A 19,418-nucleotide genomic window follows, 5' to 3' on the forward strand; every position below is an offset into this window, starting at 1 on the left:
CACTCAGTCCCAGTTAATAAGCAGACCACTGCACTGCACATAATCATTTAACAATTTAGGAAATGTTAAAAAGGTATTTTCTTTGGAATTAGCCAGACTATTTTTGAGTTTTTATGTAACCACAGAACCTGTTTTCACACTGGAACAATTGCAAAGCCGAATGAGCTGGGTTGTACTGCTGAGTCTCACTAATGAGGTGAGGAATTAAATGCTTGTTCAAAAATATTTCTTTTAAATGCTGCTTCAGGGTCTCAGTTATTTCTCATTGATTAGGGTATGGTTATGGCTTGTTGGGTTTTAAGCAGGGATAATGACAGTAATTGCATGGTGATTTAAATGGCCTGTAGGCGCATGTGCATTAGAGCGGAGATTTACAAAGAACAGTAGGCCAATTAGACAGAACAAGAAATAAAATCATTAAGAAGCTGCTGCTAAATAGAAAAACAAGAAGAAAAAAGTAGATCAAACCCATATGATTGTCCATAAATAGGGAAATTAGGGGCTGAGATCAGTTTCATTCATTAAATATCTGAAAACAGAAAACAAACTATTCCCATACAGAACAGAGGGTAAATTCTCATGACAGGGGCCTGGAGGGTCAGTGTGTCTGCAGGGTGTCCAGTCCTGGTCCTGGAGGGTCAGTGTGTCTGCAGGGTGTCCAGTCCTGGTCCTGGAGGGTCAGTGTGTCTGCAGGGTGTCCAGTCCTGGGGGGTCAGTGTGTCTGCAGGGTGTCCAGTCCTGGTCTTGGGGGGCCCGTGTGTCTGCAGGGTGTCCAGTCCTGGTCCTGGAGGGTCAGTGTGTCTGCAGGGTGTCCAGTCCTGGTCCTGGAGGGTCAGTGTGTCTGCAGGGTGTCCAGTCCTGGTCCTGGAGGGTCAGTGAGTCTGCAGGGTGTCCAGTCCTGGTCCTGGAGGGTCAGTGAGTCTGCAGGGTGTCCAGTCCTGGAGGGTCAGTGTGTCTGCAGGGTGTCCAGTCCTGGTCCTGGAGGGTCAGTGTGTCTGCAGGGTGTCCAGTCCTGGAGGGTCCGTGTGTCTGCAGGGTGTCCAGTCCTGGTCTTGGGGGGCCCGTGTGTCTGCAGGGTGTCCAGTCCTGGAGGGTCAGTGTGTCTGCAGGGTGTCCAGTCCTGGTCCTGCAGGGTCAGTGTGTCTTCAGGGTGTCCAGTCCTGGTCCTGGAGGGTCCGTGTGTCTGCAGGGTGTCCAGTCCTGGAGGGTCAGTGTGTCTGCAGGGTGTCCAGTCCTGGTCCTGGAGGGTCAGTGTGTCTGCAGGGTGTCCAGTCCTGGAGGGTCAGTGTGTCTGCAGGGTGTCAAGTCCTGGTCCTGGAGGGTCAGTGTATCTGCAGGGTGTCCAGTCCTGGTCCTGCAGGGTCAGTGTGTCTGCAGGGTGTCCAGTCCTGGTCCTGCAGGGTCAGTGTGTCTACAGGGTGTCCAGTCCTTGAGGGTCAGTGTGTCTACAGGGTGTCCAGTCCTGGAGGGTCAGTGTGTCTGCAGGGTGTCCAGTCCTGGTCCTGGAGGGTCAGTGTATCTGCAGGGTGTCCAGTCCTGGAGGGTCAGTGTGTCTGCAGGGTGTCCAGTCCTGGTCCTGGAGGGTCAGTGTATCTGCAGGGTGTCCAGTCCTGGTCCTGCAGGGTCAGTGTGTCTGCAGGGTGTCCAGTCCTTGAGGGTCAGTGTGTTTGCAGGGTGTCCAGTCCTGGTCCTGGAGGGTCAGTGTATCTGCAGGGTGTCCAGTCCTGGTCCTGGAGGGTCAGTGTGTCTGCAGGGTGTCCAGTCCTGGTTCTGGAGGGTCAGTGTGTCTGCAGGGTGTCCAGTCCTGGAGGGTCAGTGTGTCTGCAGTGTGTCCAGTCCTGGTCCTGGAGGGTCAGTGTGTCTGCAGGGTGTCCAGTCCTTGAGGGTCAGTGTGTGCAGGGTGTCCAGTCCTGGTCCTGGAGGGCCAGTGTATCTACAGGGTGTCCAGTCCTGGAGGGACAGTGTGTTTGTAAGTTTTAAAAAGCACCCGCACCAGCAGGTGGAGATCTGACAGAAGCTGTTAAATTGCTCATATAAGCCAATAAACAAGTAAATTAAGGGCAGCACAGTGGTACAGTGGTTAACATCATTGCCCCGCAGTGCTGGGGCCCTGAGTTCAATTCTGGACCTGGGTGCTATCTACATGGAGCTTGTATGTTCTTCCTGTGGTCACGTGGGTTTCCTGCAGGTGCACCAGTTTTCTCTCACAGTGCAAAGACACACCGACGGGTTGTCTGTCTGCCCTGTGATGGGCTCTGTCCAGGGTATATCCCGACTTATGCCCTTTGCTTGCCAGGATAGGCTCCTCCTCCCCAGAAGTCCTGTACTGGACAAAGTAGGTAGCAAGTGGATGGAAGGAACAGTTGGTTTAGCTCAGTTGAGTGGAATGAAGAGGCGAAAGCAAATCTGTACACACACACTGGTCAGCCCTGACATTCAGGGTACAGGGCTGCATAAGAACACTCCAAAGCACATAGTGATTAATAAAGTTTTTCCAGTAAGTTTCATGTAAGCTATTAACATCCACAGAGGTGATTCCTTTATAAGAAATGGACTACTCGTGCACTGAATCTATAAAATACACCGCACGTGCTGTGACTGCAATTGCAACAAAACTATAATGTGTGTTTTATTCCTTTTAGAAAGGAATAAGGGTGATAGCACATTTGTGTTAGACTCTGAGTCAGTGTCACAAAGCCGTCATGTAAATTCATGGCCATTGTGACTTTCCAACCGTGGAGAAAGCAGGGAAATATTTTGAGAACTGACGGTACGTGTGGCTCGCTTGAAGTACCGGTGGGTCTCCACTTCAGTGAATTTAACATTGGTGAATTCACTTATTTGCAATTTGGTCTGGAAAGTGAAATACAGTTTGCAAACTGCTCCACAGTACCCACTACTACACATCACACGTCTCAGCCTGGTCCTGTTTGTGTTTTGTAAAGAATGCTCATGGATCTGTATCGGAGGTGTGAGGAATGACAGGAGACGACTTTACAGGCTCTCTGACAGTTTTACTGCCCTTTTTCATTATAGTGGGGTGTGTTAATCACAGAGACAGAGTGAAAGTAAAGTCTGGATGCAGAGGAGGGCTTCATGTCATTTATCTTAGCTGATTACTACAAGTTTGTGATAGTGTTGTTTCTGTTAGGTGTTTAGTGTTTTTTACTTAACTTGAAGCCGAGGTTTTAGTACTTTAATTGTCCTATATGGGAGGTGCAGCAGCACAGCCAAATGTGGTACAGTATGTGAAAAGAGGGAGGACCTGTCGGTGGACGACGAGACATTCACAGCGCAGCATTCTCACCAGGAAAGGAAGGAGCTGGCTGCTGCTGTGTAGGAGCACCAGTTCCCATAGAAGAGGACTTGTCTGCTCAGACCCTCACCACTCACTTTAGGTTAAAAGTAATACCTCTATGTATTCTGAGTAACAGCCTTGGTTGTAGCGGTGTCTGCCACTGGTAAGAAAGAAGACGGTTTTTGGCGGACCGGACAAACGAGTTCCACTGAGCAAGGAGAGCTCCGCTGTTACTATCGGTACAAAGGGGGAACTAGGTGAGCCTTCATTTTGGACTAGCATTGGATTGGTCTGTTTGTCATCAAACTCCATAATAACAAGGGAGCTTTATGTGCAGGATCCCCTGCTACTCAAGCAACAAAGGAGAATCTGTCGCGGATTCCTATATACCATAGTCCTATATACTGTAGTTCATTATGCGACAGTATAGGAATGGACTTGGTTGTATTAGAATTTGGCTATTCTGCACTGAACCTGAATGTTGACACTCTACCTTATAGTCAAATTGAATCTGATCCCCCATAGCAAATGGGTTTGACCCCCTGGACTTAAGACCCAGTGAGGAGTGATGTGTCCGTTCCTAGCACACTCACACATTCTTTACTGTATACCGCGCTGCAGCAGGACAATAACACACTTCTGGTTCTGTGTTCTTCACTGGCACAATGGGGCTGAACCGTACAAGGGGCAATGTTGCAAATATTATGAAATTGCTCAAATCATAAATAGTATTGTTGCTATTTAATTACTATTTCATGCACTGTTTCGTGTTATGATATTGAATAACATCTGCAGGGTTGTTTTCTTTTATATAGTTCCTGTCAGCCTTTTAGTTCTCTTTGTCAGCATCATAATAATATTTATATAGTGCCTTTCAATGTAAAGGGTCCCAAAGGAGTTTAGATATAGGATAGGAGGGGACTCACCTTTTTCCCCACTGAAGAGCAGTCCAACCAGGAAGACACACAGGGGTCATTCTGCACCGGCGGATCAGGGGAAACCCAGAGACGTATTTAGCCAGGATACCAATATTAACAAACCCTTACTCTTCCAGTGTCATGAGATCTTTAATGGCCAAGTGTCTCATGTTATCATACTTGGACATTGGACATTGGACATTGGACCAGGGGGAAGAGCACTGCCTACTGGCCACCTAATGGCATTTCCCATATTGCTGCCAATGCAACTGCAAATATGACTCCAAGCATATTACGCAATGGTTTATGCATAGAAGGCAAAACGCTCTGCAAAATGTAATTAATGCTGTAAATCACAACTGCTAGCCAGCAGGATCCCACTGTGCCCACTGCAGAGATGCTCCCAACTCCTCAGACAGACTGCCCTTGCCCTTCTGAGAGAGGAGCTCTGTGCTGGTCGTACCCTACAGCACCTCCTAAGAAAAGAAGATCTTCCGTCTCCACCTGCAGTTGAAAAGAAAAACGTTTGCGTTTACTGTAGGTCCAAAGCAGCGCAAGGTACAGTAAATAGCCCTTATTGTTATGATCTACACATCTATCTTTCTGATTAAAATCAATATTGCCTCATGTTACACATTGCCATTCCCCGGGTGCAGCTAAGGTTTTATTATTTTATTAATATTTGGCATAAAACTCGTTAACTGCCGTCGGCTTTATCTCTGGGTGCAATGCCCCTTTAAAATCTTAATTTTCAGCTTTTGATACGGCATTCGGTTGGTATTAATTTTGGAACCGGATCCCCCGGAGCATTAAAATCAGTCCAATGATTAAGAGCTATTCATTTACAGCAGCGCTGCCGGTTTGTAGTTGTAAGCGACCACCCACTGGGGATCAGAGAAGGCTGCGAGTTAGTCAGATAGCTCCAGGCTCTGCTGTTTACTAGGTCACCCGCAATCTCCCGCTTGCCTGCGAATTTACAAGGACGCCTTGGTAATGACTGTCTCATTTTTCAGCACTTCACTAGATAAGCCTAAGTGCCTGTTTGATTTGCAGTTAAATAGGCTGTAGTTCTGATTGTGCTTAAATCAACGTGTCTGTGGAAACGGCGAGAAAGAATCCCGTCGTTTGCGCGCGTGAGGAAAAGGCTGTCCTGCGCATGTTTTGTCCATAAAGATTCACTTAAGAAGTTCCTCCTCTTTAGATTCACAGAACCCAAAAGAAAAAAAAGGCACATTTTGAGAAATATGGAATAGTTACTAGTAAGATTTAATGAAAGAAATACAAAAAAGCATTACTCGATAGCATTGTGTTCATTAGGAGAGGTCTGTGAAGCTTACGGGTACCTGCCATGCCAGTTCAATGCATCTGCTTCATATTAATGATGCTTTAGCTCTGCTACAGTATACAACTAGTTGGACATTAAATGACACAAATAAAAGTATTTACCCATTAGTACTGGTTTTCATACAACTTTTGTTCCAACTCACTTTTGGGGTATAATTACTGAATGGTGCCATGTACAATACAAACAGCCAACAGTATAAAAAATGGTGAAAATACTGTAGGATCAAATTATGACTCTTTCTAAAGTTGTCTGGGGCCCCAAACTCCAGCACTGAGCATAAAAAAATGTCTAAGTTGTGCAGGAATGCTAACCCTAATCCTAGCTGGGGTTTCAGCTGAACAATTATGCAATGTGTCAAAGAAGACTCCCCTGTCATTAGATTTTGAAATGTTCCCCACATCAAAAAAAAATATGAGTCTAAAATGATCGAAACCATTTATAAAAGCTCTTGAAAATGCAACAATGTCTTCATATCTTCATGTCTTCAAAAATCAATCTACTTTAGGCACATTTACAATCCGATGATAAATGCTATCAGAATGGTACATACTGTAATTGAAGATCCTTTGAAGTCTACTTCAGGGATAGGGTTACAAGTACCATTAAATGTTGACTGCATTTATACTTCTAGTTGCACTCGAAATGACACAATTAAATGTGTTTACCCATTAGAATGTGTTTTCTTACAAATTTTGTTCTGACTCAGTTTTGGAATCTAGTACTGAACGGTGCCCTGTACAACTCAAGCAGCCAAAAGTGTCCGAAAAAAAAGTTTCAGAAAGGATCAAATTATGACTTGTCCTAAAGTTGACTTGGGGCCCACAATCCAGCACTGAGCGTAAATCTGTCTAAGTTGTGTGGGAATGCTAACCCTAACCCTAGCTGGGGTTTCAGCTGAGCACTTCCAGAACCTGTATCTGAAGCCTAGGAGTTATGAGATTTTGAAATGTTCCCCAAACCTAAAATATGAGTCTTAAATAATCTTTACCATTAATCTTTTTTAAGCATATTTGGACATTTTGAAACACACTGTTAGAATTGTTTTTAAATGATGACCCATCAGAGTCTACTGTAGTCTTAGGGTTACATGAATCATGAAATGTTGACAGCAGTTATACTTTTAGTTTCACTTGAAAATACGCAGTTAAAAGTGTTCCAGCAGTGAGAGCAAGAAATGTGTTAACCCTACCTCTAACTGGGTTACAGAAGATTTCCACACTAAAGATAATGGTATCTACTGTACCTCCCAATGTGTTACATTTTCTGAAGGAGAAGAATATCTTGGAGAAGAATATCCCGTGTTGTGATGAACGATGACGATGAGACGGTGTTAGCCCTGTATGTCCTCAGAAGAGGAGCCAGTGACAGGAGGCCGCCCTCATTCTGCTCTGTCTGCTGAGGTATGAAAACTCAGCCTTTCCTCTTCACGGGGGGGATCAGATCTCATTGGTCGGTGGCTCTTCGGTTTTCTCAGGGCGACAGGGGTAACGTTCTGTGTGGCTCTCGGGGTCAGTGCAGGCTACTAATCACCCAGTCCCCGCAGGGTCACACCTTCTAAAGCCAGCTCTCACACCTCAGCCCGGCGAGCAGGCCCAGCGCAGTCGGCTCACTGCTGTAGAGAGCTCCATTGTAACAGCCTGTGCTGGCAAATTAGGCTTAATCGAGTTCAGGGGCTGTTCAGATCTCAGCAGTGTGATTTCACAAGCACCACTGAAGGGACTACATCTGTCTGGTTCAGTCAGACAAAGGGGCTCCACGGACACAGAGAAGCTTGGCCAGCAATTATTCACCCCAACTAGCAGGTAGAACCAAGGGGAGTTTTTCTTAGGTTCTTTAAGAGCCTTAACATTCTCCTTTTTCCTGCTGAGGCCTTTAGACTAATCATGATCTCAGTGTGAAATAAAACATGAACAGAGGCCACTCATTAGAGTGCATAGAACACCAGTCTTCAATGCTAAACGGGGAGTGACTGTGCATAGCCTGATGTCATTTAAATTGCTTTAAAAGTCTCCCTTGTTAACCAAAATGTTTTGTAGTCGGTTAAAACAGACAGGAATTGTATTGTATACTGTATAGCAATGGAAAAAGAAATGAAAAATCCGGTATATTTTATAGGGGTGTACAACTCTGACCCTCAAGAGATGTGTTTATTTCTGCTTTTAATTCTAACTCAGACATTAATGACTTAATGGAGTCAATTAAGTACGTAAGAAGTCAAATTATTTCTGCTTCTCGGGCCTTAATTAATGTGCTAATTGATTAATGGTGGAGGTAAATGTCATATCTTGGGCTTCCACGTCCGCCTCTAAAACGTACTCGTTAATTTTTAATTATAATGTAACTAATGACGGCAGCAGGCGAATGAATTTTTAACTTAACAGCAACATTTTGTCTGCTTTTGTAGGAAAACGTACTTCCATTCTTACCCTGCAGCGAGACAGTGACCCAAAACACACAGCCAGAGAAACCAAGGAGCTCATCAGGGGAAACAAGTGGAAAATCCTACACTGGCCACAGATTTAATTCCAATCAAGTCAGAATTTTACAAGCTGAGGAAATAAATCAGAGTCAGGGCAGCCCAGAAATAAACAAGAACACAATGATTTGTGTGGGTTGCAGACTTCATGCAGTTGGTGTCTCAAACAGCTAAACAACCAAATACTGACTTTTACACTTGGACATGTGAAATCACTATGTCAGACACAAAGTAGGTTTTTGTTCTAAGATGATTACAAGTATGATTGGAATTATCTGTATTATAACTTCAATGCAGATCAGTGTCGTTTTTTACACCTACATATTGCTAGATTGTAAAGCAAAAATAACTGTTGTGACTTTGCTATCCCAATACTGTTGGAGAGTACTGTACAGTATATTTTACAGTGCAAAAATATTCACTCTTTTCCAGTGACCTCCTATTTTGTTCAATTACAAATGATACAGTATGTGCACATTTGTTAAAGGGAATATACTGTATTAAGTCACAACTTAAATGGTCAAACTGAACACATTTATTGGTGAAAGAAGTTAAATGTCAGCAAACAATTAAAACTTAAAATATGTAAATTGCTTAACTATTCGGGCCCTTTATTACTGTAAACTTTAAGAACTTTACAACTGAGTTTGTAGTTTATGTTTACCAATGAGTTGAGTGGCTCTGTCTCTGTACAATAAGAGATGTTCTGAATAGTATGTGATTTCAGAATAAATAAATGTGTCTTTGTACGGACCTTAATCAGGAGTGAATTTTAAGCAGTGGTTCAACCATGAAGTCCAAAGAGCTTTCAAAGATCTGTATAAAGCCATACTGTTTATCAGGAGAAGAATATATTTAAAAAAAAACATTTGAAAACCCTTAATATCTCTTTGAGCCTGTTGAACTCAGTTTTTATGAAGAGGAAGCCACCCTGACACTCTGGATCAGCCTGTCTCTCCACACTGAGCAGCTGGACAAGGAGGAAACTGGTGAGGGACAACACTGTGAGGCCAACAGAAGCTTTGAAAGAGCTACAGAGTTCAGTGGCTGAGATGGGAGAAAATGTCCAGGAGTCAACAATATCCTGGTCACTTCATGAAGGTGATACTGTTAACATGTGACGAAAAGCTTTTGTGGGTTTAGCCTTTTGGGCTAAATACAAAGTGTTAGATGTGACACAAACTCAACATAGTGCACTATGCATAGTATACCAACATAGACAGTAGGGATGGTCAGTCAGCACCATCCCTCCTGTCAAGCATGGTGGTGGCAGCAGTCTGTTCTAGTCCTGACTCTCGTCAGCAGGGACTGGGAAGCTTGTCAAGACACAGACAAGACAAGAACATACTGTAGATGGAGCAAAGTACTGGCACATACTAGGGAAGAACAGCTTCAGTCTGTCAAAGAACTAAAACACATGAAAATTCACCTTTCAGTAGGACAATGATCCAAAACAGAAGGCCAAAACTTCGCCGGAATGGCCTAAGAATAAGAAAGTGAATGTCCAGTCCACTACTGACAGGAAATCTGAGGCAAGACTTCAAAATTACTGTCAGTGAACTCCAACCAACCTCACTGAGCTGAAGCAAGTTTACATGGATGAATAGATGGAAATTGCATCACGCCAGGTAAAACAAAATTGCTAATCTTATCCAAAAAGACAGCTGTAAATGCTGCCAAAGGTGTTTCCACCAAGTCTTGACTAAAGGATAAATACTTCTGCAGTCAATATATTTGGGTTTTGGATTTTAATTTGCAGTTTTTGGTGGACACTTCTTTTGCCCACGGTGTGTTCAGTGTGAGTGGACATAATTGGACAAATAGTTTTGCAAGACACTATATATACACCTACTGTATGCACACGTACTGTACAGCACATTCATCTTACAGTTTAGTAAACTACAGCTCTGAATAGGGGTCAGGAAACTTCAGTATGCTTTGCATGTATAGTTTTCAAATCCATTTATAGCCATAAATTGATTATTTCTCCAAGTATAGAAAAGGCTGTATTTTCATTACCGTAGAACCAAATTAGACTTGTTTTCTGAGCCCGTGTCCAAATGAGATCATGTAATGAAATATTCTGAATAGCTGTTAGAGTAGAATACTTTCAATTACATAGATACATCTTTAGCTCAGGGATATGGGAGAGTTTACTGTGGATTTCATTAGGTCAGGCAAAATGATGAACTACTGTAACATCCATAATCAAAACCTGACATATACACAATTATAACAAGTAACAGAAACAGGCCAAGTGGAATAATTAAAGCCATGGTGATGTGACTCATCTTGGCTGACGGAAAACAGTGAGTTGTTCATTTTCAGTTTCCAATACAAAACTTCCAGGATTACTGAATATTCATTAAATTGCCTGATTGCTTTTTGCAGCAAAAGTATTGCTCCCACAAACTACTTTCTTCATTTAATGGAGACATACTCTGTGAATTCTACATAACTCAAAACTTGTTAATTACCAACAGCTTCTCAACAGATAGTGTAACATCTGTCTTTTTCCAAAACTATTAATTGTTTTGGAACTAATTTTTTTTTGCAGAATCAGCGTGACTTAGTGTACTCTTAAGACAGATTACAAACGAGAGGAGCAATTTAATCATCCTCCGTTTTGGTAGTTAGTAGGTAATTGATCTCAGGGTCTAATTCAGCTGTTTCTTAAAAGAAACCGGGGAAATGTGCTTCAGATACATGGATGGGAAGTTTGTGCCACAGAATTGGAAGCAGCACACTCCTAACTTCTGTGTCCATAAAGCAGCTGTATCCCTACTTCGGGACTTGAACCTGTAGTGCTCTGATTAGCAGCCCACAGCCTTGTCCAATCCATTTCCCTTCAAATTGACTTCCTAACTCCCCCCACGTCCCTGAAGCTCAGAATCTCCTGGGGATTAGTCAGGAAGGCCCTGGCTCCAGAGAAACCCTTTTTCCTGGTAGGATTTAAGACAGATAGGTGAGCTGAGGTGGGAAGGCTGGATTTTCTCCTCTTAGGAAACAGAACCTGAGGTCAGCGTGTAATTGGATAGACATGTGTGGCAGAGAGATATATGCTTTAATCACACTAAAAGGGACCAGGATTATAGGACCATTCATTTCCTATTTTTCATTTCTCTCTCTCTCTATATGTTATAAATATACAAAACTGACTTTATATTCCTTTGCATTTCTCAGCTTTTATAGGTAAAAAGGTGGAATGACAGTTCCATCTCTCACAGCATTGTGATTGAAAGCTAATAAATATTCATACCCATAATTAATTTTACATTCTGAACCCACACCCTGATCTGAAAGGGTGTTGTTTTCTAAAATATATACAGTACATAGTAAGAGAATACTCTAACAAATCAAAATGGATATTTTCGTTTATTGAGTCTGTAACGAAAGCTTGGTAGGGATGACAATAACCAAGTTCAACCAGACTTGGCTGTTAGTAATTAGCAATCACTCCTGTTGTCATTGTCATTTCTCTAAATCGTGTATCCCACCTCCACCCCATCTCCACCTGTGCAGCTGACCCTTGGTCACTCTGCAGGGGGGTCCTGGCCTCCTCTTCCTCTGGCCAGGAGGTCAACCCTCAGCCAAGGATGTTAAGCCAAATTCTTACTAAACACTCCATAATCCTTTCAGGACACTACTCTTGGGTGTTGTTATTCTTAGTGAAATGTACATATCTATCATGTGACTGAAACATTTCCATTTCTGTGAGTAGCACAGTACAATGATTTTTAGGCAAATGTGGCACACTGTAGTTGTGCTTGTAGAGCATCAGATAGTTTGTGCTATAGAAGACAGGTACAACTGTACTCAGGAGGAACTCATAGGCTCAGTAGTGGAGGTACAGAGAGTATCGGTTCATGATCTCTTCAGAGAACTGCAGCTACAGTACATAGTATTGATCTCATCCCAATACCCTGAAGAGAACAGGTCTATGGTAATGAAAGCAGCTCCAGAAGTACCCCTGTGTTATTGAACTAAGAGGCTGTGAGAGGCAAGACGACATCAATCAGTCAATGATATATGACCTGCACTCAGGAGAAACCCTTTCTTCTCATAGAAGTGCCTGCAGTGTGTGTATATACAGCAGTGTTTGTCTACTCCATGCAGTGTGTGTAGTCTGTGCAGTGTGTGTAGTGCCTGCAGTGTGTATAGTGTCTGCAATGTATGTACTGTATACAGTGTGAATATACAGTAGTGTGTCTAGTCTTTGCAGTGTGTTTATATAGTGTGTGCAGGACTTGCTGTGTGTGTTGTGTCTGCAATGTGTGTATACAGGGTGTGTAGTGCCTATGGTATGTATACAGTGTTTATATGCAGTAGTGTGTATACAGTGTGTGTAGTGTCTATTGTGTGAGTGTATACAGTGTATATATTTACAGTAGTGTGTATATGCAGTGTACAGTATGTAATAGTGCTTGTATACAGAGTGTATATACAGTAGTGTTTGTATACAGTGTGTTTATATATCGTAGTGTACAGTACATACAGTATGTGTAGTAGTGTTTGTATTCAGTGTGTATATGGTGTGTGTATTTACAGTAGTGTATGTATATACAGTGGTGTTTGAATAAGGTGTGTGTGTATATTGTATAGTGTGCAAGTGTGTGTATATACAGTATAACAGTGTTTGTATACAGTGTGTATATACAGTATGTGTCGTAGTGCTTATATACTGTGTGTATATATATACAGTGTGTCTAATAGTGTTTGTATTCAGTGTGTATATATAGTAGTGTCTGTATATACAGTGTAATAGTGCTTGTATAGAGTGTGTACATACTGTACAGTTGTGTTTGTATAAGGTGTGTGTATATACAGTGTGTGTAATAGTGATTGTATACAGTATGTGTATATACATTAGTGTGTGTATATACAGTGTAATAGTGCATAGTGTATAGAGTGTGTATATATTGTAAAGTTGTGTTTGTACAAGGTGTGTGTATATACAGTACATGTATAATTCTGAATTCTGCCCCTTCAGCAGAAAGGTCTGTTTTCTCAGTATCAGTCACTGGGCTGTGCCTGTGTAATGTGGGCTGTGAAGCTGAGAGGTGGATCACCAGCTCTCCAGACACACCTCTGGTTACAGCCATGACTGCATGCCTGTTAGCTGACCAGTTGTCTTGCACAAACAGGACCTTGCTGCCCCTCTTCCCCATGGTGAAGATGAGACAAGGAGGAGAGGAGGGGGTGGGGTTAGAACTAGCCAGCTCTGCTCAGCTCAGTTATATAGTAGATTTTTCTCCTTACTGGAATTTCAATACTTTGCCATTTCTTTCATAATGCCTTTTGTTTTGCTTTTCCTTTGCCCGTGCCTTTTCATTTGGAACAAATGGCTTCTGTCATAAATAAAGCCCACATTCTCTAACAGCACGGCTACGTTGCTGAAAACATGCTTCCCTGCAGATTTCTTCAGATTACGCTCATGCACTGCTGGTGTAAGCACCTTTGCTGACAGATTATATGAATTAAAGTCTTATCGTGGGGCACACCAGGAGCCTGTCTCCTTGATTTCTAATAAGGACAGTGCTGAGGCTGGGTGTGGAGCTTGATCTGTAAAAATCCCTCTGCTAATCTGCTAACTAATCGGGGGGGCAAACCTGTCACATGGCCGCCCTGGCAGCCCATTCAGAGCTCCACGCCTTCCCCTCCTCTCCTTTAGGGGAACCCCAACTGCCTCACCGTGAGGAATCCTTGAACTAGGCCGGGTCAAGTACAGCTGTCTGTGTGTATATAGTGTTTGTGTTGTGCCTGCAGTGTGTGTATACAGTGTATGTAGTGCCTGCTGTGTGTGTATACAGTACGTCTAGTGTGTGTTTATAGTGTGTGTCTACAGTGTGTTTAGTGCCTGCAGTCTGTGTAGTGCCTGCAGTGTGTCTTTATAGTGTGTGTATACAGTCTGTGTGAAGTGCCTGCAGTGTGTGTATACAGTGTGTGTGTAGTGCCTGCAGTGTGTGTTTAGTGTGTATACAGTGTGTGTAGTGCCTGCAGTGTGTTTATACTGTGTGTGTGTTTATAGTGTGTGTAATGCCTGGAGTGTGTATACAATCTGTGTGTAGTGCCTGCAGTGTGTGTTTATAATGTGTGTATACAGTGTACGTTTACAATGCGTGTAGTGCCTGCAATGTGTGTTTATAGTGTGTGTGTTTATAGTGCCTGCAGTGTGGGTTTTTATAGTGTGTGTATACAGTGTGTGTGTTTATATTATTTGTATAGTGTGTGTGTATACAGTCTAGTGCCTGCAATTTCTGTTTATGGTGTGTGTATGCAGTAAGCATCTGTTTCTGTTTTAAATACATTTAAAAAACTTGCATTCTGGTAGAATAGAACTCTAGAGCCCCTTTCAAATATTGTGAAATGAATCTAATTAAATCATGTAGACTTTCATTTTTGGTTAGATTTCTTTTAGATAAGGGAAAAGAAAATGTCAAGTTTCACTCACTTTGAACACTTCAAAATGTTTCCTTGATTCTATTCCATTTAATTAAAGTTCCACATATGCTAAACACATGTACAGTACACTTCCAGTAGCTGTTCATTATCAGACAGCCGTTAATTCCTGCTGAGGGCTGCGTCCTCTTCTGCAAGGCAATCACAGGAGACACTTGAGAGTTCACCCTGCCAGCAGAAGGAAGGCAGAAGGACTTCCAAGCACCTGGCAAACAGCCGCGGGGTCACTGGGGAGAACATGCCAACTCCTCACAGACCATCAGAACGGTTACAAACCAGAGGGGCCCATTAACCCCATTCAACCTGTTTGGAAAGTAATCCAAAGCTCTCATCCAGCCGTTCCTTGAAAGAAATCTGTATATTAATTCAACCAAAATGGCTGGGTAGCCTGTTCCACACTCCCACCACCCTTTGTCTAAAGACTTGCCTCTTGTTCCTCGTTTTAAATGCACTTCCACGTAGGTTTGTGTTTCACTGGTTCTGAAGATCACCGCCTTGACGTAAAATAAGTGATTTTGAATGCTTCATATCCTTCATTGTTTAGGTTCATATCATTCATTGAGGTTCAAGGCACCTTTAGTAGATACAAAGCAGACAGGACCCCAGAAATGGAAGACAGCAGTGTTAACTCCCTTATCGGCTTTCTTCTAAATATTAACATTTCATATGTAACATTTCATTTCATTAATAACATTAGTTCTAGTCTTTCTTGGACAATTACAGTAGGCTGCTGTGTATCTTTATCTTCAGTTATGCAGCTTTAAAGATTTCTACAGCAACAAGAGCACCAGAAGGACATTAATGCCTGCAGTGCTCTGGCCAGCCCCAGTCGTGATTTCCATACAGTAGGTGTTTAAAATACACTATTTCTTACTGTATTAAGGGGTCCACTAAACTGCAAAGGCATATTTATAAATTCAATTTGGTTGCTTTAATTTAAATGGGATTTAAAGACTTGAGAAAGATCAGCACATTTTTGTGCTCTTGCATTGACAACTGTTTTAGTCATTTTTCATCATTTTTCCCAAGGTTATGGAGAAAAGATCTCGTCTCCTCCCGTAATGATCTGGCACTGGTCCTGGAGCTGTGTTCTTCTGGTGGGTGGACCTCATAAGCATTCCTACTGCCCATATAATTAATTTAATTGATTTAATTAATTTAATTAAAGGTAATGCATTTAGCATTACAGTGAGATCCAATGGGCTCTGTTACCCAAGCTTCGTCCCAAGACATGTCCTCCGCTGACATTTCATCTCACTCTCGGCTGTGTTATCAGATACTGTAGGTTGGTGTTGAATTGTACATATTGACACAAGTTTTTCAAGACAACACTACAGGACCAGAGGCGAAAAATTTTTTTACCATACAATATATATGCACCACAATTCTTTATATGCCTATACTGTACTTTATGCCTGGACTTTTTGCAATTATTGCAATGTCTTTTACCTCAAGTTTTCAGTTTCAGGTGACCTGGAATAGCCCTTTCCAATTTCTACTACAGAGCTGCAGCTGTATGCCACTCTTGAACCTGTGCCCATTAGTGCCCTGAGCGCTGGCACAGCTCGGCCCAGGGTACCGCTGAAACGCACGCTTACACCTTCAGCTACCCTGAAAAACAGAAGAGCCCAGCACACTCCCTGACTAGGCTGCTCAGACAGGTCAGCCTATTGCTTCAAGCTGTAATAATTGTTCATTTGGAAAAAGCCTTATCAGAGTTTCTGGTTTTTATGCTGCCTAGGGTTTTCCTAACAATCACAATCTGATTATTTGCTTAATTGGATCAATTTAGCTGCTTGATCTGCGTGATCTGTCCAAATATTGTGCAATCCAACGATGAACAGATATAGAGGCCTATAAATCGCATGGAACCAGTGTAGAGGAAACAAACTAACAGGACAGGAAGACACACCAGCTATAAGACAATCAAGACCCTGGGGGTGAAGTTAAAAAAAACACAAGCATTGTGGTTTTTAGGAATTCTTGATATTTATCCTTCTTTGTAGCAAAAAAAAAAGTTTGGACCACAGAAACATTTTCTACAACTCCGGGTGAGGAACATGACTAGGCAAGATCAAGTACACACTCGTTTTAGGAACACTTTCAGTTTTAGCACCTCCTCGCTTTTTTCCAAAAAGAAAAATAAAAATACTGCTATACAGTCTCTCACCTCACGTACTCACTTAATTATTGTACAAAATGTGCAATATACAGAACAGTATGCAAGGTAAACCAAAACAAATTAATTAACAAACCAATGGAAAAAAATATATTGTATATAAGTCCACTGAAAAGAACTCAGCATACTGAGTGAGATACTGAACATGTTGTGAATGTTGCCAGTTGAAGAAATTCTCCCTTTGTCTCTTGGCAAGGTAATCCAGATTATAAAAAATAGAGCAGTAGTGTTGAGGAACCCTGTGCTTTGCTCATTTCAATCTATGAAGGGATATGTTATTAGACCAAACCTGCTCCATCTCAGAGTTTTCATGTCATTGCAAGCCCAGATGTGCTCCAGCCTCATGGTTTCTAGTGTCAAGTTCATGTATTTCAAAGGTCACTGGTTCAGCTATCTGTCCTCTGTCCAGTTTGAAAGAGTTAAATAAAAATAAACATCCAGATAAACAAATCTATTTAAAATATATATATATATTTCTGAGCCTTGTTGTTGTCGATTTATGTGAGAACCTCTTTTCCTCATTGGAGAAACTGCGAGGTATACACCCTTGTTGGGATTCATGGCGGTTTGTTTTCTGGAGAACGGATTTCTCATTCCACCCGGGACGTCCCGCCTGACCACGAAAGAGCAGCTGGTTTCTAAATCGAATGTCGGAGAGGCCGCGTAGGGGCTCAAGGAGATGAGCAGGCGCATGCTAATCCTCTCTCTCTCTCGTATCTCTATGAATGAAAACTCCCACAGTCTCCTGGGAAGAAGCAGGAATCTGAATCCACTGTACACGTTTTCCTCTTTCCCCGACGAGGCGCATTTCACGCCAGACTTCGTCTCTTTCCGATAGTAGCCGATATCCAATTTCATTCAATATATGATATTCCTTTGAACATCTGTCTTTCAAAACCTACCAATTTGTATCCACTTTGAAGCAGTTCTTCTCTGCAGTACGTCTCCATGGATTAGTAGGGACATAAGGGGCAGCTTTCAGACGCAAGTTTTTCAATCCAACGGTAATTCCAATCCGGGGAGATACTCCGCCGGGCACTGATATCCTTTTGGAAAACTCCAAGTCATCAGATGAACGATTTTATTCCAGGATGCTGGATGGGAATCTAATTTCTGCCAGCGCTTCCCAGGCCAATCCATTCTTATGGCTCGGGCAGCGACATCCTGGAACTGTGCGGAGAGACGGAGGATGGAGACGGACTGGGGTTGATGAGCTGTGGAAATCCCACTGCGGGTTTGCGCGTGACAGAAGGCCGACAGGTATCACACGAATGGTCTTCATGCGGTGTGGGTGTACAGAGCTGGGGAGCCCCTCCTGCCAGGGTTTCAGTAACTCCTGGTTCCAAATAACTACACCGATCTGCTTAAACCGTACTCTCCATCACCCACTCCGAGCTGTCGTAGTTGGCCTTGCTCTCCTCCAGGTCCCCGTCGTCGTACTGCAGAAGCATCCCGTTGACCGAGAGGCTCCTCTTAGTCCAGATGTTGCTTATCTTTTTGGGGTAAGTGCAGCACTGCGTGGTGGTGAAGTCGCCCATGTCGAAGGAGTGGCTGCGCTTGGGCTTGCTCTCCAGAGGTAACGTGAGAAGGCTTTTGAGCTTGGAGTCCCCTCGGCCCAGCAGGGGCTCCTTATCTGAATGGGGGGCCAGAGTAGGGGTGGCTGACTCGGATGGCCCGGCCTCTCTTTTCTGGGCCCTGAGCTCCAGAGAGGCGAAGGCCCCCAGGAGGTGATCCAGGTTGGGCCGGGACCTGGAGGAGACTGGCCTCCACTTGTTGGACAGCGTGCTCTTGTTGCTGTGCAGGCTGTAGTCATCGCAGTCCCTGCTGGCCAGCGAGCTGGACGAGGACGACAAGCTGCTCTGCAGGGAGCCGCAGTTGAACTCCATCAGCTCGTCTCGTACCACCACCTTGGGGTTCACTTGGGGGAGCACCCCGTTGTGGACGTTGTGTCCCCCGTTAGTCTGGGAGTAGGTGTTGCTCACGTCGGGGAGTTTCCCAGAATTGGCGCTGCTGCAGACTTTGTATCGGACCATCAAGATGACAATAAAGACCAGCAGCGTGGCCACGATGATCCCACCGATGACCAGAATCATGGTCCCTCCCAGGAACTGGCTGTGCAGTGACCGGCACTGAGGGTAGTCCTCTCTGGTGACGAACTGGACACAGCCCACCACATTGGTGGCGGTCAGGGTGGTCGCTGTGTCATCCCAAATGGCCAAGACGCAGAGATCATACTGGACTCCCGACACCAGGTTGGTCACCAGGAAAGCTTTGCTGGATGCTGGGATCATCCTGAAAGGACACAGTGAGAGAGAGAATCACTGACCAAGTCCAAACTGCCAGACCACACGATCCAATTCATGAGAAACATCCACTTGCCTAACCCATTTACAACATTTCATTCTAAAAACCTGTATATTCAATTGCAAACATAACTCAGCAATATGCCTCTGTTTGGGACAAATAATTAAGCCTTTCCTTCTGACAAAGATATATATTTTTCTTAACAAGATAGCCATGGTGTGAGTGTAGGTGTTTGTGTCTGTGTGTGCCCTAAGATGGACTGGCATCCTGTCCAGGGTGTATTCTGTCCAGTGCTTGCTAGGATAGGCTCCAGCGACCATGAGACCCTGAATTGGATGAAGCAGATAGAAAATGGATGGAGGTTTAACATATATATAATATAACATATTTATGAGTATACTAAGTACATAATTGATCTTGATAATATTCAAGGATTGCAA

At 43.3% G+C, this 19,418-nt stretch overlaps 1 protein-coding gene across 1 annotated transcript in view; it reads right to left on the bottom strand.

Moving 5' to 3' along the window:
- Window positions 1-16,468: 16,468 nt before the first annotated feature.
- LOC148839835 (leucine-rich repeat and fibronectin type-III domain-containing protein 2-like) overlaps window positions 16,469-19,418 on the bottom strand; it is a 174,986-nt gene continuing 172,036 nt past the window's right edge. The window contains exon 6 of the mRNA XM_088935144.1: window positions 16,469-18,989. Within this exon, the coding sequence (XP_088791270.1) occupies window positions 18,039-18,989 (951 nt within the window). The 3' untranslated portion in view covers window positions 16,469-18,038. The remainder of the gene's footprint in view (window positions 18,990-19,418) is intronic.

This window comes from Atractosteus spatula, chromosome 2 (genome assembly GCF_055471065.1).
Source record: "Atractosteus spatula isolate fAtrSpa1 chromosome 2, fAtrSpa1.hap1, whole genome shotgun sequence".
NCBI classification, from domain to species: Eukaryota; Metazoa; Chordata; class Actinopteri; order Semionotiformes; family Lepisosteidae; genus Atractosteus; species Atractosteus spatula.